Source organism: Pipistrellus kuhlii, unplaced genomic scaffold (assembly GCF_014108245.1).
Source record: "Pipistrellus kuhlii isolate mPipKuh1 unplaced genomic scaffold, mPipKuh1.p scaffold_m20_p_8, whole genome shotgun sequence".
NCBI classification, from domain to species: Eukaryota; Metazoa; Chordata; class Mammalia; order Chiroptera; family Vespertilionidae; genus Pipistrellus; species Pipistrellus kuhlii.
Window position 1 is genome coordinate 34,095,162 of NW_023425584.1, and position 19,838 is coordinate 34,114,999.

The window sequence follows — 19,838 nt, forward strand, 5'->3', positions numbered from 1 at the left end:
CCCAATATGTCCTGTTCTCTAGGGGCCGTGGAGAAGCTGCGCCCCGGCATTTCCCGGCAGGAACGCGAAGAGCTGTGCCTCTGGAGCATTTCCAAAAGCGCTTTATTGAGTGTTTAGACAGTGCCTGGAGCCGGACTGACGGCGCTGGCACACATCCTGTGGTCCAGGATCGGGTCCAGCCATCTTCCCATCCCAGAACGACCGAGGAAAGGAGGCGTTCCGGACGGTCAGGAAGCCATGCGCTCCTGGATCCACTCCAGGTAGCTGGCCACATCAGTGTACACGCCCGGCTTGTTACGGTCGCCACAGCCCGAGCCCCAGCTGACCACGCCTCGCAGGGTGAGCTGACGCTCTTGGTCTTCATCCTCACACACCAGCGGGCCCCCGGAGTCACCCTGGGTGGAGACACACAGCTCGGCGCCCTGGGCCTGGGCTCTGCACTTGACGGGGCGGGGCAGGACGTCCTGGGCCTGGGGTCTGCACTTGACGGGCGGGGTTGGGCGCGAAGCAGGCCCCGAGGCTCACCTGGCACGCGTCTGTGCCACCCTCGGCGAAGCCCGCGCAGAGCATGCCGGGGAGGAAGGCGGCGCCGTGCATCTCCCGGGCGGAGCAGCGCTCGTGCGGGATCAGCGGCACCTGCGCCTCCTGCAGAAAGCTGGCGTACTCCTCCGCCCCTGGGGGCGAAGAGCGTGTCCATCCCGCCGCTCCCAACCCGGCGCCCCGCCTGGACGGTGGGCCTGGCCGCACCAGGCTTTCCCAGATCCGCTGGTCACCCGCCTCCCCTGCTACGAGCCCGGGAGGGAGGCAGCCGCTGGCAGCACATCCATAGACCAAGAAGCGGGCCCGGGAGGAGCGGGATGTGAACGGGATGTGCACGGGCGGGGCGGGGCGGAGCAGGACTTCCTCTTCCCGGACAGCATCTCAGAACCTCAACTCCCCACCCTGTTCGTTCGAGCGCAGGGCCGGTGACCTACTTAGCATGGCAGCCCAGTGTCCAGTGGGCACCAAGAGGAAGTGTGATTCTCCTTGTACTCCTCAGGGGTTTGGGGGGGGGGGCGGAGAGACAACAGTGAACCCCAGGCCCTGGGAGCGGTGGCTGCAGAGACAAGGGCCCTGCGCGTCCTCACAGCCCGGCAGGCCGTGCCTCCTGTCCCTGGGGATGGATACCAAAGCGGCGGGCTTTCCTTGCCCACCCGGCGCCAGAGGTCTCCCTCCCGCCCCCAGCGGGTCTACCTACCCTCGAATTGGTGGCCCCAGCCGGCTACCTCGCAGGGCGCGGCCTCGGGCTCCGTGGGGCGAGCGGCGCTGCTCGGCAGGCAGACGGGCCCCACCGTGGGCGACGGGTGCGCGCAGCTGCCGTCCTCGCGCTCCTGCAGGTGCAGCAGCGCTGACCCGGGGAGGGAGAGGGGGTGGGGGGAGCGTGAGGCCCGTGCGCCGGCCTCCGAGCCCCCCTACCCCCCCTCCCCCATCCCGGGGGGCGCCCCCGCGCACCCAGGTCGTGCTGGTAGGTGACGGGGGAGAAGGCCTCGTGCAGGTGGTAGGCGCGCACGGCCAGGGTCTGGCACCGCGCGCAGCTGTGGTTGTGGCGTTCCTGGCCCAGAACCACCGTCAGCTCCTCGGGCGCCGGCCTGCGGGCGGGGCGGGAAGAGGAGGCTCGTTCAGCGCCGGCCGTGGGCGGCCAGGAGGAGCCCCCTGCTCCGGAGCCCCTGCCTGGGTTTCAGCTTCCTCCTGGGGAGCGTTGGAGGGGGAAGGGCGGGTGAGGGCATGGGTTGGGGTGTCGCGCGGCCTGAGCCTGCGCCGGGCGGCGGGCGGTACTGGCCGGTTCTGCAGGCAGTGAGCCGCGGTCAGCACCCAGCAGGGGGCGATGAGGCTGCCGGCGCAGAAGCTCTGGCCCCAGTACAGCGCGGCGATGTAGGGGTGCGCGCCGGGCAGCGCCACGAGTCCCCCGACGACGCGTTTGTGGGAGGACAGCCGTTTCCGGAGCCGCTGTCCGCAGACGGGGATCTGCTCCTCCTGCGTCCAGCCGGAGCTCTGGATCAAGGGAGGCAGCTCCGGCATCTCGAAGACCCTGGGGTGCTCCTCCCGCATCGCGTCAAACTGCAAGACCGGGTGCCGCCGCTCCGGCATCAAGCCAGGGCCTGGGGCGGAGTCCATTCTGGGGACAGGGAAAGCCACGAGTGGTCAGAGCTGTGCGCAGTGCCAGGCCCTGGCCGCGCGCCTGCCACCCGCACCTACTTTATGCCCTCTCCGTTCCAAATATCCGGGATCTTTGGTAGAAGCGAGGTCTGGGTCGTGGCCTGAGGCTCCTGTACTGAAAGGGAGGGTAAGGGGGGCTCCTGGCGCCCAAGGGGTGCCTGCGGGGGAGGCTGGGTCTGGGGCGCTGCTGGGCACCGTGGCAGGTCGCAGTATTCCCAGCTCAGCCGGTTGTCGCTCCACACGTAACACCACGGGTGGGTGTCGTTGTCTGGGTTCCTGTAACCACAGGAGAGGGAGGGCCTTTTGGAGTTGGGGAGCCCCAAAGGGCCCTGGAAAGGAGGGGGACGCCCTGCCCTGCCCTGCCCGCTGGGCGCACCGGCAGAAGGCATGGTGGCCCAGGCCCCACTTCAGTGCTTGCTCTGCAGTCAGGTTCTGATAGGTGGTCTCCGCCGACCACGGCTGACACGGCGCGCCCGAGACCGTGGTCCCAGCAGCGCCTCGGTAGCTGAACCCATGGCCCTCGTAGCAGTTGGACTCTTTGTCTGGGGAGAGAGGAGGCTCCCTGTAGCCAGGGCTATTGTGGTCCCCCTGCCCTGCCCTGCCCTGTCCCGTTCTCCCCTCCCCTTCCCTCATCTCCCCTACCCTCAGCTGTCTTTGGGTGCTAGCCGCAGCTCACCCTCCTCTCCCCTCCCCGTCCCCCCTCTCGTCTCTGTCTCGGTCTGAGTCTCTCCCCCTCCCCCTCTCTCTTCTCCCTCTCCATGAGCCCTCCCCATGTGGAGGCAGGCCTTCTGCCTCCAGCCAGACCTTCTGCCTCCAGCCAGACCAGACTCACCCACGTCGCAGAACCGTCCTGCGTAGCCCTCGGGACAACTGCACAGACGATGTCCCTCCGCCTCGAGGCAGCGGCCCCCGTGGAGGCATGGGTTGCTGCGGCAGACTGAGAGAAGGAGGCTCTGAGCCCCCTCTGGGCCCAAAGACCCCACCGAGAGCTCTCCCCTCCCAGAGGCACACCACCTGACCCTCGCCAGCTTCTCCTCCCTTCTCCCGACCTTTGACCTTGGGCTCTCCTCCCGGACTGGTTCCCCACCATTCACTCACCCTGGCTGGCCAGTGGCTTGCAATGGGCTTGGGGACCTTGGCACTGGCACTTGACCACACCTGCTGGCTCAAGCCTATGCCATATTTCATTCTCATGGAAGAACCGGAGAAGCTGGGGCTCGAAGCACTTCTCTGGGGACAAAGTGGGGTGCTGGTCTCCGGACAGGCTGGGACCATGCCAGGTCTCTGAGGGTCCTGGGACCTCTTCAGGCAGGGGCTGCTCCTGTTCCCCAGCCCCTGCCCACCCCCGCCCCAGCATCTCCTTACCTCTCTGGCAGTGCTTCCCGGTGAAGTGTTCTGGACAGATGCAGCGGGGCCCACCTGGCATGTTCATACAGGTGCCGCCCTGCTGGCAGGGGTTGTGTGTGCTGCAGTGGTCTGAGAGATGGGCACAGTGGGAGGAAGCAGGAACCTCAGTCAGACATAGTCTTTTGGGCTTTGTTTATCCCCATGCAAAATGGGGCTACCCCCTCCCAGAACTTCTCCCTCTGGAGGGAGGGCCCAGAATCCCAGGTGTGTCGGGTCTGATGAGACTCGGAAAAGTAACGAGGGCCAGAAGAGGGCCTGGGGCCACCCCAGAGGCTGTGTGTGGCACCTTGTACTTTCTGGGGCTCCAGGCAGTATGCCCATCGTTTGTCCTGGTCAAAGTTGGGGGTGGTAGCACACCTGGAGAAAGAGACAAGGCTCCCTGCTCTGCCCAAGGGCTGGCCCACCCTCCCGGTCACAGCCCCTCTCCAAGCAGGGTTCCTTGGGTAGAAGCAGGGCAGAGTCCATCTCCCCAGGCCCCTGCCCCAACCCCTCTGGGTCATCTTACCAGGGCCGGAAGCCAAGTCGGCCCCTGCGGGTGCACTTGTGATACAGCTGCCGTTGGTACTGGAAAGGGAAGTAGCAGGGCTCCCCAGTGACGGTGAAAACTGCAGAGAGAACACATTCTCTAACGCATTCCCTGGGCCAGTCTCCCAGGCACCGCGCTCAGGGTCTAGGTGGAAAGAACAGCCCCTCTAAAAGATCACTGTGCTGCCTGGCCCTCAGTGTGGCTCAGCTGAGCATAGACTCAGGCACTGGGAGGTCACGGTTAGATTCCTGTCAGGGCACATGCCCGGATTACAGGCTCAGTCCCCAGCGGAGGCCCTGCAGGAGGCAGCCAACCAATGATTCTCTCTCATTATTGATGTTTCTATCTCTCTCCCCCTCTCCCTTCCTCTCTCTGAAATCTTATTTTATTTTATTTTATTTTATTTTATTTTATTTTATTTTATTTTATTTACTTATTTTTTTTAAGTCACTGTGCCTTCAAACATCCTGCTTAAGAAGTTGGGTCCACATGCATATAAGCCTAACTATATGAGGTCATGGACAACAGGGGTTAGAGTATACGTGGGGAGGGGTTTGGGATGGGGATGGGGGAATGAGGACAATTATGTGATACCATAATCAATAAAGAAATTTTAAAAAGAAGAAGAAGAAGTTGGGTCCAAGAGTTAGATAGTTGGATTGGTCTCAGACTCCAGGACCTACTAGGTGTATGACCTTGTGCAAGTCTGCAGCTGCCCCCATACACACACACACACACACACACACACACACACACACACACTCTAGAAGAGTGCTTGCTACAAAGGAAGTGCTTTATCAATGCTTGTTGAATGTTGAAGTCACTTGACCACGCTGAACCTCAGTTTCCTCATTTGTAAGACAGCAATAACAATGGTACAGTCAGCCGAAACCGGTTTAGCTCAGTGGATAGAGCGTAAGCCTGCAGACTGAAAGGTCCCGGGTTCGATTCCGGTCAAGGGCATGTACCTTGGTTGCAGGCACATCCCCAGTAGGGGGTGTGCAAGAGGCAGCTGATTGATGATTCTCTCTCATTGATGTTTCTAACTCTCTATCCCTCTCTCCTCCTCTCTGTGAAAAATCAATAAAATATATTTTAAAAATATAATGGTACAGTCAAAGCGTTTTAGTTTTGCAAAATGAAGAGTTCTGGAGACAGGTGGTGATGATGGTTGCACAATATGAATTCACTTAATACCACTGAATTATACCCTTAAAAAGGGTTAAGACAGAAAATTTTATGTTATGTGTATTTTACAACAATAAAAAATGTAAATGATGATGTAGATATATTAGTACAGAAAGGTGTTCATAATTTGTTTACTTATTTTTATTATTTTTTAATATATCTTTATTGATTTCAGAGAGGAAGGGAAAGGGAGAGATTTATACATCAATGAAGAGAGAGAATCATTGATTGTCATGCCCTCCACTAGGGATTGAGCCCACAACCCTGGGCAAATGCCTGACTGAGAATTGAACCATGACCTCCTGGTTTATAGGTCAATGCTCAACCACTGAGCCATACTGGTCAGGCACTTTTATTATATTTTTAAATCCTTATTCGAGAACTGATTTGGGGTTTACAAATAAATTTGTAAACATGCTTAGAGAGAGGGAAGAGAGAGAGAGAAACATGTGAGAAACATCAATCAGTTGCTTTCCATGTTTCCCAACTGGGGATTAAACCTGCAACCCAGGTATGTGCCCTGTCCAGGAATCAAAAGGGCAACTTTTTAGTGCATGGATGACACTCATCCAACTGAGCCACTCCATCTGGGAGGGTATTCATATTTACATGAAGAATACCAACTTATAAACAGCATGTTTGGTATGATTTTATTTTTGTTTCTTTAAAAAAAATTTTTTTTTATTTATTAAATTATTATCTGTGTACATATTTTAACATTGCCCCCCCCCACATACCCTCCCTCCCCAGAGTTTTGTGTCCATTAGTTGTACTTATATGCATGTATACAAGTCCTTCGGTTGATCTCTTATCTCCCCCAGATCTCCCTACTCTCCCCGGTGTAATTTTACAGTCTGCTTGTTGCTTTACCGTCTTTATATCTATCTTTTGGTTTGTCAGTTTATAATGTTTTTTAATGTCCATAAATGAGTGAGGCCATGTGGTATTTCTCTTTTATTGACTGGCTTATTTCACTCAGCATAATGTTCTCTAGTTCTATCCAGGTTGCTGCAAATGATGAGAATTCCTTCTTTTTTATGGCCGCATAGTATTCCATTGTGTAGATGTACCATAGTTTTTGGATCCAATCATCTGCTGACGGGCACCTAGGCTGTTTCCAGATTCTAGCTATTGTAGATTGTGCTGCTATGAACATAGGGGTGCATATATCCTTTCTGATTGGTGTTTTTAGTTTCTTGGGATATATTCCTAGGAGTGGGATTAGTGGGTCAAATGGGAGTTCCATTTTCAGTTTTTTGAGGAAACTCCACACTGTTCTCCACAGTGGTTGCACCAGTCTGCATTCCCATCAGCAGTGCATGAGGGTTCCTTTTTCTCCACAACCTCGCCAACACTTGTCGTTTGTTGATTTGTTGATGTTGGCCATTCTGACAGGTGTGAGATGGTACCGCATTGTTGTTTTGATTTGCATCTCTCGGATAATTAGTGACCTTGAGCATGTTTTCATGTGCCTTTTGGCTTTCCTTCTGTCTTCTTTTGAAAATATTCTATTTAGATCCATTGCCCATTTTTTAATTGGATCATTCATCTTCCTTTTATTTAGTTGTATAAGCTGTTTGTAGATGTTGGAGATTAAACCTTTATCAGTGGTAACATTTGCAAATATGTTCTCCCACACAGTGGGTTTTCTTGTTGTTTTGTTGATGGTTTCTTTTGCTGTAAAAAAGCTTTTTATTTTGATGTAGTCCCATTTGTTTATTTTCTCTTTAGCTTCCATTGCCCTAGGGGCAGTATCAGTGAAGAAGTTCTTTTGGCATACGTCTGAGATTTTGTTGCCTGTGGATGCTTCTAGTATTTTTATGGTTTCCCTTCTGATGTTTAAGTCCTGTATCCATTTTGAGTTTATTTTTGTGCATGGTGTAAGTTGGTGATCTAGTTTCATTCTTTTGCATGTATCTGACCAATTTTCCCAACACCATTTATTGAAGAGACTGTCTTGATTCCATTGTATATTCATGCCTCCTTTGTCAAATATTAATTGAGCATAGAGATTTGGATTGATATCTGGGTTCTCGATTCGATTCCATTGATCTATATGTCTGTTTTTGTGCCAGTACCAGGCTGTTTTGAGAACAGTGGCTTTGTAATACAGTTTGAAGTCTGGTATTGAGATCCCTCCTACTTTACTCTTCTTTCTTAGGATTGCTGTGGCTATTTGGGGTCTTTTATTGTTCCAAATGAACTTTTGGAGAGTTCTTTCTAGGTCAGTGAAATAAGCTGTTGGTATTTTAATAGGGAGTGCATTAAACCTATAGATTGCTTTAGGAAGTATGGACATTTTGATGATGTTGATTCTACCAATCCATGAACATGGTATGTTCTTCCATCTGTTTATTGTAGTACTATGTCAAAGAGGAGTGGCGATAGTGGGCATCCCTGTCTTGTTCCTGTTCTTAGAGGGAATGGTTTTAGTTTTTGCCCATTGAGTATGATGTTGGCTGTGGGTTTATCATATATAGCTTTTATTATGTTGAGGTATGATCCTTGTACTCCCACCTTGTTGAGAGTTTTTATCAGGAAAGGGTGTTGGATTTTATCAAATGCTTTTTCTGCATCAATTGATATGACTATATGATTTTTATCTTTCAATTTGTTTATGTGATGTATCACATTTATTGATTTGCGGATATTGTACCAACCTTGCATTCCTGGAATAAATCCTACTTGGTCATGGTGTATGATCTTTGTGATGCTCTGCTGGAGCCGATTTGCTAGAATTTTGTTGAGGATTTTGGCATCTATGTTCATGAGGGATATTGGCCTGTAATTCTCTTTCATTGAGTTGTCTTTATCAGGTTTTGGTATTAGAGTGATGCTGGCTTCATAGAAGGAGTTTGGAAGTGTTCCTTCCTCTTGAATTTTTTGGAATAGTCTGAGGAGGATAGGTTTTAGTTCTTCCTTGAGTGTTTGGTAAAACTCTCCTGTGAAGCCATCTGGCCCTGGGCTTTTGTTTGCTGGAAGCTTTTTGATGACTGTTTCAATTTCTTCCCAAGTCACTGCTCTATTGAGATTTTTAGATTCTTCCTGATTGAGTTTTGGAAGTTTGTATTTTTCTAGGAATATGTCCTTTTCCTCCAGGTTGTTCTGTTTGTTGGAATAGAGTTGTTCGTAGTATTTTGTAACAATCCTTTGTATTTCAGCGGGATCTGTTGTTATTTCACCTCTTTCATTTCTGATTTTGTTTATTTGGGTCCTCTCTCTTTGTTTCTTGGTTATCCTGGCTAGAGGTCCATCTATCTTGTTTATCCTTTCAAAGAACCAGCTCTTGGTTTTGTTGATCTTATGTATTGTTTCTTTGGTCTCTATGTCGTTTATCTGTGCTCTGATTTTTATTATTTCCTTCCTTCTGCTTACACTGGGCTTTTCTTGTTGCTCTTTTTATTTTTAACTCTTTGAGTTGTAGAGTTAGATCATTTGTTACCATTTTTTCTAGATTTTTGCAATAGGCTTGTAGGGATATGAACTTCCCTCTCAAAACTGCTTTTGCTGTGTCCCATAGATTTTGGATAGTTGTGTTTTCATTGTCATTTGTTTCCAGGATGTTTTTAATTTCTTCCTTGATTTCTTTGATAACCCAGTCCTTGTTTAATAGCATGCTGTTTAGTCTCCATGTGTTTGGTTTCTTTGGATTTTTTTCATTGTAGTTAATTTCCAGTTTTATGCCACTATGATCTGAGAAGATGCTTGATATGATTTCTATCTTCTTGAATTTGAAGAGACTTTGCCTATGTCCCAAAATGTGGTCTATCTTTGAGAATGTCCCATGTGCACTTGAGAAGAATGTATATTCTGTGGCTTTGGGGTGGAATGTTCTGAAGATGTTGATTAATTCCATCTGGTCTAGCGAGTCATTTAGGATTGATATTTCTTTGCTGATTTTTTGTTTAGATGATTTGTCAAAGGGTGATAGTGGGGTATTAAAATCTCCTACTATAATTGTATTGCTATTAATCTCTCCCTTAATGTCCTCCAGCAGTTTTTTTATATATTGGGGTGCTCCCATGTTGGGTGCATATATATTTACCAGGGTTATTTCTTCTTGTTGGATTGCTCCCTTTAGTATTATGTAGTGGCCTTCATTATCTCTTGTTATGTCCTTCACTCTGAAATCTAATTTGTCAGATATAAGTATTGCTACCCCAGCTTTCTTTTCATTTCCATTCTCCTGGAAAACCTTTTTCCATCCCTTCACCCTCAGTCTGTGTGCATCTTTTTTTCTGAGGTGGGTTTCTTGTAGACAACAGATATATGGGTCTTGTTTTCTTATCCAATCCGACACCCTATGTCTTTTGATTGGAGCATTTAGTCCATTTACATTTAAAGTTATTATTGATGGATACTTATTTGATGCCCTTTTTATTCTATACCCCTGTGTTCCTTCTTTGCTTTCTATTTCTTTAATTTTACAGTAGACCCTTTAGCATTTCTTGCATTGCTGGTTTGGTGGAGATAAATTCCCTTAGTCTGTTTTTGTCTGTGAAGCTCTTGATTTCACCTTCACTTTTGATTGATAGCCTTGCTGGGTATAGTATTCTTGGATTCAGACCCTTCCTTTGCATGACTTTGTATATTTCATCCCATTCCCTTCTGGCCTGATAAGTTTCTGTGGAGAAATCAGTTGCTAGTCTGATGGGGGTTCCTTTATATGTAACTTTCTGTCTCTCTCTGGCTGCTTTTAAAATTCTTTTTTTGTCGTTGGTGTTTACCAGCTTAATTATAATGTGCCTATGGGTTGGTTTTCTGGGGTTCATTTTGCTTGGGACTCTGCGAGCATCTTGGATTTGTGTGGGTTTTTTCTTCTCTATCTCCGGAAAGTTTTCTGTCATTATTTCTTGAAATATGTTTTCCATGTCTTCCTCAATTCCCTTTCCTTCTGGAACCCCTATTATTCTAATATTGTTTTGTTTTGTATTGTCCCAAAGTTTCCTTAGACTTTCCTCCTGTTTTTTAATTTTTTTTTTCCAGAACTTGTTCTAATTGGGTATTTTTTTCCATCTTGTCTTCTAGCTCGCTGATGCGGTCCTCTGCTTCTTCTAATCTACTCTTGATGCTTTCTATTGAGTTCTTTACAGTAGCAATGTCATTTTTCATTTCTTCTTGGTTTTTCTTCATTTCCTCTTGGTTCTTACTCATATTGTCAAATTTGTCTTCCATTCTTTTTAGCCATCTTATGATCATTACTCTGAATTCTTGCTCAGGTAGGTTGCTTGCCTCTATCTCGTTTACTTCCTTTTCTGGTGAAGCCTGCTTTTCTTTCATATGCGGGGTGTTTTTTGGTCTCCCCATGATCTAGGATGTCTGGTTGTGTAGTTCTCTCTCTCCTGCTTTGATTTAAAGGCACAAAATACAACACAACCAGGTACAACACACAAGGCACTGAATAGAAATGTGTTTGCGATATTAATAACCACCAATAAGGGTGGTTGTGTTGACTAGAACCCAGAATAACAAAGACATACAATCAAACAAAAAGCATAGGCAAATCAATCTTATAACAAAAGGCATACAACTTCAGTATAGTTAATATTCAACATACAACTTCAAAGAGTTAGAGAGAAAGACTGGTTTTTGTTTTGTTTTGTTTTGTTTTGTTTTTAGGACAACTGCGAGGGAGGTGTGAATGGGTTTGGAGCAGGTAGTTGGAAATTAGATATATACAAGTAGGGTGAAATTTTAGGAGGGGGTAGACAGAAGGAATGGGGAAAATCTAGAGCAGGAAAGGGTTAAGATAAACGGGGGTACCAAAGGAAAAGATCGGAAAGAGGGTGAAGGCATAAAGGTAGGGTTGAGATAGAATAAAGCGTTGGAGAAGAAAAGATAGAAAAAGACTGTAGAACAGTAATCCTGAAATTAAAAAAAAAAAATAATATATATATATATATATATAATCAAATGAAATAAAAATAATAAAAATAAACAAAAGAAAATAAGATGAAAAAGGTAAATTAGTAGTAGTAATAATGTTGATTACATATATTATACAATGTAATAATTATAAAGATAAAATCAAGTGAGGAAAAAGAAAAAATAGTTTCTTAGTAAACGTTGCAAATAATGAAAACAAAAATAAAAAACAAAAATTTAAAAATTTAAAAAATTTTTTTCAAAAATTTAAATAAAATTTGCAGTAATGAAGGTCATTCGCTTCCTCTATTGTTATGATCCAGTCCTGATTTGTAGGCAGGTTTTGCTTTGTTTTTATTACACTAGAGTCACTTTGTGGATTAGCCTCTGGGGGCAGTGTTTCTAGGTTGACTTCCCAGACTAGAGCCTCTCCAGCTTTTTTTTTCTTTTTCTTTCGTCCTCTCTGAAGCAGGAACTACGGAGGGGGGGGAGGGGGCAAGTCCGAGCAACTGCAATCTCCCTCAACTCTCCGATATCCAACTCTCCGATATCCCTCCGAGGCAGATCCAAATGTGTTGCTCTTTAGATATCTCCCCTGTTAGGAGCCCCGTCCACTTTCACGGGTGATAACCGCCCAACAGCTGGGGCTTCTACTTGTAATCACCACCCTTGTCCTCCAGCTTCCGAGCGCGCAGGCTTTCTGTCTTCGCAGCAAGCACTCTCCACCCTCTCCCTGCAAAATCTGACCTTTTCGCCGAGCAGTGGGGCACTCCAGTGCAGCCAGGTGTTCGCACTGCCTGGGATCCGTGTTCTGGGGGTCACAGATGCTTGGTGGTCGCTGCGGCTGTGGATATTCAGGCCTCTGACACGATCCTATTTTCCTCTCATGATCTGATTTTATTTTTGTACAAATACATTTATGCGTAAAAGAAATCTAGAAGGACATTCTCAAAATTTGCAAGAGTGGTTTTTGTAGCTTGTGACTAATGACAGACATTTTTCTTCTTTTGTATTTTTGTACTTTCTGAAGTTTTGACAATAAAAAAATATTGCTATTATTGCCGAAGCTGGTTTGGCTCAGTGGTAGAGCATCGGTCTGCAGACTGAAAGGTCCCAGGTTTGATTCTGGTCAGGGGCATGTACATTGGTTGTGGCACATCCCCGGTAGGGGGAGTGCAGGAGGCAGCTGGTGGATGTTTCTCTCTCATCGACGTTTCTGGCTCTCTGTCTCTCTCCCTTCCTCTCTGTAAAAAATCAATAAAATATATTTTAAAAATATTGCTATTACACTTTTTAAAAAATAGTATAGCCAAGCCTTATCATTCACAGATTCTGTGCTTGCAAATCTGCCTTCTTGCTAAAATTTATTTGTAAACCTCAAATCAGTTCTCAAGGGGCTTTCACAGTCATTCATAGACATGCACAGATGGTGAAAATTTGAATTATTGGAATCCAGAAGTGCACATTCCCACCTGAGGTCAAACCAGGTGTGACACAGCTTCTTGCTTCAACTCTCCTGTTGTAAGCAAGTGTCCTTTTCACAGTTGATTTAGTGCTACATGTTTCACATTTTGTGCTTTTGTTGGTGAGCATGGCTCCCACAGGCTGAAGTGCTGTGTTCCAGCGTGCAAGTGGGCTGTTCTGGGCCTCACAGAGAATGCATGGATCTTAATAAGTTTCATCCAGGCATGAGTTAGTGCCATTGGCGGGGAGTTCAATGTTAATGAATCAACAATACATATTAAGCCGGTGTTTTTAAACATAATCCCACATAAAACAAGGTTGTATATTGACAGTTGATGAAAACTTTATGACTTGAGGCACACAGGAACCCAACCCTATATTTCCTCTAGGACCAATGGTTTGGTATTTGTGTATTCAGTGTTCACGGTGACTAACAAAACAAAGCAAGAATTGACTGTATCTATTTTAGGGGAACACTGTGAAGTTTAAATGAGATAGTGCCTTTAAAACACTTAGCGCAGTCTGGCATATAATACCTGCTCAATAAGCATTAGCTGTTAAAGGCACAGTGGCACTTGCTGAAAACCAAACCTGCGACAGGACAGTAAAAGAAGAGAGAAGGGTCTGAGATGGACTTTTAAGAGGCCAATGGATGAACAGAGAAGAGCATCCTAAGTAGGTGATGAGGCAAGGGCAGATCACCTAGTTGGACTAGGCAAGAGGGTGGAGAGCAGTTCAGATGGCTGTGGAGGGGTGAGGAAAGGAGGCTGAGGCAGACAGGGTTGTATGTGCTAGTCCTCAGTGCCATGCTAGGGTGCTAGGCTTGACCCCACAGGCCAGGCTCACCAGGGCAGGGGCCATCCGTTCACAACTCCAGGTGAATATTTATAGCCTGGAAGAATGGGGGCGATGGGGAACTCTGGTTGGGTTTGAGGAGCGGGGAGATGGCAGACATCCCCACCTAAAAGAGAGCTTAATTAGAAAAGCTAATATATTTTAAGCTCTGACCATGCACCTGACAGTAATCTGAGTATTTTAACATGAATTTATGACTCATTTCTCCTCCCCCAAGAACCCTAAGGTGTTTAGTATAACCAGCCTGGTTTTACAGATGGGGAAACTGAAGTTTGGAGTCACTTGCTCAGAGGCATTTGGGCTCCAGATGCCTGCTTTTGAACCCTCCTCGCCTATCATGGCCTCTGGGGGCATGGCTGATGCCTGGGAGATGTGTTGAGGAAAGGACAAGAATGGGGGAGCATGAGGAAACAGAAACTGGCAGGTGCTGGCCTGGGCACTCAGAAACCCCCTGCACACAAGGAGCATACAGCTACTAGCATTCTGGGCCCTCAGTGCCCGTCAGCATAGACTTGGCACACAGCAGGCACTCCGGCCTGAATGCCAGCCCGGTGACTCTGGGAACAAGAGTAACAGTTGTGCCCAGGGTTCTGCCCCTGGTTCCCAGGGCCTGAGACAGACCCAATCACACTCCTTCCCACCCAAGGGTCTCTTAGGAGGCAGGTCCAGGCTACTTACCCACTGTGTGTTCATCTGCTCTGGGCTCAGACACATTGCGGCCTTTCCAAGGTGGAATCTACAGGAGGAGAGAAGAGGACAGGGAATTTGCCCAGAAAGTCACAGCCTGCCCCTGATCCCATGCTAGTCCCCAGCTTCTTCTCCAGCCCAGAGGAACAGAGCTTTCCTCACGAGACCCAGACCCCTTCTCCCCCTCCCTCCTCAAGGACCACCTCCTCCAGAAACACAGGTCATGTCCTCGTATCCACAGGCTTGGTGTCTCTCTCCTCCTCCTGGGCCTTCTGGGCTGACCTCACCTTTCCACACAGGCCTTCGGCCACCTGGACCAAGAGGTCACAAGCAGAGGCCAAGCTTGTGACAGGGACCTCCAGGGCCACCCCAGCACAATCCTCCTGGTTCCCACAGCCCTCACCAAAAGTGCTGATTCCAGGCTCACCAACAGGGACCCCAGGAGCAGCAGAGCCCTCATGGCTTCTGTCCGCTGGTCCACCCGCCTACGCAGGCAGGAGTCCAGATCAATAGAGTTGGCCAAAGGTCTCTGAGGCCTGGGAAGTGGAGATTCATTGAGCTGCCTGGTGGGGCACAGGCTGTTTGTGCAAAGCCAAAGGCAGGGAGCTGGCAGGGGTGGGGGGGTTGGGGGTAGAACTATGAAGACCTTGTTTCCTTCTCTCTTTCCCAGATGGTGGGACTGGAAGCAGGAAGAGAGACTTGTGTTCTGGGGATGAAAAGGTTAAGGAGACCCAAGACAAGCTCCCTTCTATAGAGATTGTACAGTCCATTGGGGAGTGTGTTCCTTTTCTATTGCTGCCGAAATGGAACCATAAACTTCACAACTTAAAACAATATCCATTTAGCCGAAACTGGTTTGGCTCAGTAAATAGAGCGTCGGCCTCCAGATTGAAGGGCCCCAGGTTCAATTCCGGTCAAGGGCATGCCGTACCTTGGTTGCAGGCACATCCCCAGTGTGGTGTGTGCAGAAGGCAGCTGATCAATGTTTCTCTCTCATCGATGTTTCTGACTCTCTGTCCCTCTCTCTTCCTCTCTGCAAAAAATCAATAAAATATATTTTTTTAAAAAAGAAGTCTCTTTAAACACACACACACACACACACACACACACACACAAAACCAATATCCATTTATTTGTTCACAAATTCGTAGGTTGAAAGTCCAGCACTATGCAACTAGTTTTTCTGCTCAGGATCTCACAAAAGTGAGACCAAGGCTGAGTTCTCTGGAAGCTCTGGGGGAAAACCCACTTCCAAGCTATTCAGATTGCTGGCAGAATCCAGTTCCTTGCATTTGTCAGACTGAGGTCACTGTTTCTTTGCAGGCTGTAAGTCAGGGCCCACCCTTCGCTCCTAGAAGCTGCCTGAAATTCTGACCATACGGCCCTCTCCACTTCCCAAGCCAGCAGTTGAATCTCCTTTACCAGGAAGAATGCTGCTCCTCCTAAGGGCGCACCTGGTTAGTGTAATATCCCTATCTTAAAGTAACTCATTTGGGACCTTAGTTACATTTGCAGCATTCTTCCACAGAAGCATCTAGATGAGGGTTTGATTGGGTAACTGGGAGAAGGTAAGCATACACCTTGGGGGCCATCTTAGAATTCTACCAACTACAGAAATTGGAGCACAAAGGAGGGAGATGGGTGGACATATGTGTTTTTCCTGCCTTGGTTCACTATGGCATCCTGATTTATTTTATTTTCTTTCTTTTTTGGGGGGTGGGGGGGAAATCCACTCCTCCTTGATTCTCTGTGAGTCCCTAGTGCTGCCAACTCTACCCTCCATTCTAGGGCTGCGGGTGTGGCCTCGGTCTGACCAATAAGAACGTGGTATCTGGACCTCAGTGATTAGTTCAGGGAGAAGCATAGACACAAGTTTGTCCTGTCAGAGTCAACCTTGGGACTTTCTCACCAAAACTTTTGGGAAAGGGGCATTTTCTTCCCACTAGAGTCGCTGAGAATGGGAGCCTGAAGATGTTGATGGCCATCTTTGTCCCTATTTGTCTCAGGAAGGCCTGCCTGAGAATGAAGCCTGCACATAGTTGAAAAGCAGAGCAAACCAAAAAGGAATGAGTGGGTGCAATGTGGGAGGCAGTCTCCAAGATGGGCCCCAGTGTTCGCCTCCTGCAATCCATGCCCTTGTCATGGTCTTTTCCCACAGTGAGGCAGCGCTGTTCTGTGTGTCCAACAGGTAACTTTCTGGTGCTTGACCAGAAAATTCCAGATGGTTGACACTGCAATTAGATCAGATATTAAATCTATTTGATGTCATGGGTTTTTATTTTATTTTATTTAAATATATCTTTTATTTATTTTTTTTTTTTTTTTTTTTTTTTTTTACAGAGAGGAAGGAAGAGAGATAGAGAGTTAGAAACATCGATGTGAGAGAATCATCAATCAGCTGCCTCCTGCATGTCCCTACTTGGGATATGCCCGCAACCAAGGTACATGTCCTTGACCGGAATCGAACCTGGGGCCCTTCAGTCTGCAAGTTGGCGCTCTATCCACTGAGCCAAACCGGTTTCGGCATGGGCTTTTATTTTAGCATAAGCAACATAATTTTGGGCTGATGGCTGCTGTTTTGTTTGTTTGTTTGTGCCTGTAGGTCCCTCTGGCTATGCTATGGTAAGGACAGGATGCTCTGGTCCGTTAGGCTTGCACAATGGGAGATGGTCACTAGAAATGTTTTACCACACAGCCACAGCGGGGGAGAGGTGACCCCCTCAATGGAAAGTAGGAGACAAGAGGAAGAGGAAGGGGGAATAGATGTGAGCATCCAAATCCTTACAAATGTCCATCATTGATCAGTTGTTTCTCCCTGAACCTGTTGCATCAGACCTTACCATCCCTCATAAAAAGAAGAGGTACTCTCCACAACAAAAACCCTTAGCTTTTCTTCCCCCAAAGAAAAGATGCTCCAGCTCAAAAATATTTCTTTCTTGCCCTAGCTGGTTTGGCTTAGAGTGTCAGCCTATGGACTGAAGGGTTCAATTCCTGTCAAGGGCACATACCTGGGCTCTGGGCTTGGTCCCCAGTAGGGGGCGTGCAAGAGGCAGCCATTCAATGATTCTCATCATTGATGTTTCTACCTCCCTCTCCTTCTTCTCTGAATTCAATTAAAAAATGTGTGTGTGTGTGTGTGTGTGTGTGTGTGTGTGTGTGTGTGTGTGTGTTAAAGAAGCTTAGTGCCTATGTTTAAAATTTTTTCTTTCCTTTCACTGATAGCTCCCTTGCCCTGAACTCCTTCCTATAAAATTCTTCTACTTTGTACAACCCCTTGGAGCATACTTCTAGTTGTTAGGTGGGATGCTGCTCAATTCATAAATTGCTTAATAAAGCCAATTAGATCTTCAAATTAATTCAATTTAATTTTGTTTTTTATTTTTTTTTAATAAACACAAACTTGGCCAGTGCGTGCTGCTGTCTCCGAGGACTCTGAATCCTGAGCAGACCACATGGATAATGAGAAGAGTTGCAGGTCTAGCACTGTACCGCCTGTGCCCTGACCAGGCTGTCCCTGCTACAAGGCATGTCAGGATGCCTTTGAAAAACCAACTTAAGCAGTGAGGAAATTCAAATTCTCCATTTCATGTTGCAGGAGAGCTAGAGTAGAGGGCTCCAGGAACACAGCTTTCCGTGGTTTTACAATGTCATCAAGAACCCAAGGTATTTCTTTTTTTTTTTTTTTTCTTTTTTTTTGTTAATCCTCGCCCAAGGATATTTTTTACCACTGATTTTTTTTTTTTTTTTTAAAGAGTGGAAGGAAATTGAGGGGTGGGGGTGGGGGAGAAACATTGATGTGAGAGAGACACATCAATTGGTTGCCTCCCTCACGTGTCCTGACCTGGGCTGGGGATCGAACCTGCAGCCCAGGAACATGCCTTTGACCCAGAAGCAAACCCTTGACCCTTCAGTGCATGGGCTGGTGCTCTAACCACCAGGCAATAACAGCCAGGGCCCTTCTTTTTTTCTTTTCTATGGCCACTGGTGTACCGAAACCATGTAAACTCCAGTAAGAAGGAACTTCCCTTCCAGTAAATCCTTAAAAAATAAGAAAACCTTCCTCACAAAAATCCCAAGCAGGCCTCCCCGCATGGCTCATTGGCCAGAAGTGGGCCACCTGACACCCCTAAATCAACTCTGGTAAGAGTAGGAGATCTTCATAATTGGCTTAGGCCAGACATGTCCACCTCTTTTCATCTCGTGGTGCACATAAACTAATCACTAATATTCTGTGGCACACCAAAAAAATGTATTTGTTGCCAATGTGACAAAAAATAGGTATAATTTTATTCATTCATACCAAATAGCTATTGTTGTGTTGGCTGGGTTTTTTGTTTGTTTATTTGCTTTTTGCTTTGACAATCTAAGGGAAAGGAGGTCAGTGCCCTGCAAACAAACAGGTATTGCATGCTTTAAAAATTCTTGCAGCACACAGGTTGCAAATCGCTGACTTAGTTAAACACGACTGTGTCATGAAGCCTCCATAAGAACCCCAAAGGGCAGCTCATTGGCTGTTTTTAGGAGAACGGCATGTGGTGGAGCCACGCTCCACATGGACGGACGCTCCCTGCTCCGGACTTCACCCTCCGCCTCTCTTCACCTGGCTGTTGATTTGTGCCCTCTAATACCCTTTGTAATGAATTGGTAATCGAGTGAGTACGTGAGTTTTCCTGCGTTCTGTGAGCCGTTCTAGCAAACTAGTCAAACCTAAGGAGAGGAACCTCTGATTTATTTGTAGCCCGTTGGTCAGAAGCACCGATAATCATCTGGACTGTTCCTGGCATTTGAAGTGGAGGGCAGTCCTTTGGGGCTGAGCCCTTTACTTGTGGAATCTGGTGTCTGGTGTCTGCTTGGTGTGGGGAAGCCTTCCTACACACACATTGGAATTGAGTCCAGAAGCTCTTTTAGCCTTTCAGTGTTCCTTTGGGGAAGCACCCATCTCCTCCTCCTCCTCCTCCTCCTCTTTGTCCTCCTCCTCCTCCTCTTCCTCCTCCTCTTCCTCCTCCTCTTCCTCCTCATCCTCCTTCTCCTCTTCCTCCTCCTCGACATGGATACAATAAAAGACCATCCCATCCTCAGCTGAGGATGGAGTGGGCTCGTGATCCAGACCTAGCTAATCAGAACATTGCCTCTCTCTGTCCTCGGTGATTGGTTCCAAATGAACACCTGACTCAAAGCAAGCCACTGGGAGGCAACCCCTGGATTTTTGCTGGAATCATCAAGATAGAGGTTTTCTCTTTTTGTATAAGTTGCCACATTGGTAAGAAGTGAGCTCGGAGCTGCTGGCAGCCGTTTTTACCACCTCAGAGGAAACCCTGGCTGACATTACAGACAACACAGGTTAAAGCAGTCAGAGAATGGGAAAGACACCGTTGAGACCTGAGATCCCAAAACCCTGTAAGTCAGAAATACTTCCTATACCTTTCAGTTCTTGAACCAAGAAATTTCCTCTTTTTACCTAAGCCAATATTAGTTGCAACCCAAAGTCCTAACTGATGCAAGAACTTACACATTTTACCAGGAAGTTCCTAAAACAAAGAAACAAAAAAACCTCATGAGCTCTGTAAGTCAGTAACTTAAAGAATATGGAGCTAAAACTGGTTTGGCTCAGTGGATAGAATGTCAGCCTGCGGACTGAGGGGTCCCGGGT

At 47.5% G+C, this 19,838-nt stretch overlaps 1 protein-coding gene across 1 annotated transcript; it reads right to left on the reverse strand.

Moving 5' to 3' along the window:
* Positions 1-93: 93 nt before the first annotated feature.
* On the reverse strand, positions 94-14,712 carry F12 (coagulation factor XII). The gene is made up of 14 exons (XM_045576539.1): positions 14,592-14,712; positions 14,180-14,237; positions 4,109-4,208; positions 3,890-3,960; positions 3,562-3,672; positions 3,295-3,426; positions 3,029-3,133; positions 2,573-2,738; positions 2,298-2,472; positions 1,820-2,058; positions 1,492-1,628; positions 1,238-1,387; positions 526-674; positions 94-395 (listed from the first exon to the last, which is right to left on the reverse strand). The coding sequence occupies exons 1-14, from the start codon at positions 14,646-14,648 to the stop codon at positions 228-230; spliced, it is 1,818 nt and encodes a 605-aa protein (XP_045432495.1). The 5' UTR covers positions 14,649-14,712; the 3' UTR covers positions 94-227.
* Positions 14,713-19,838: the final 5,126 nt, after the last annotated feature.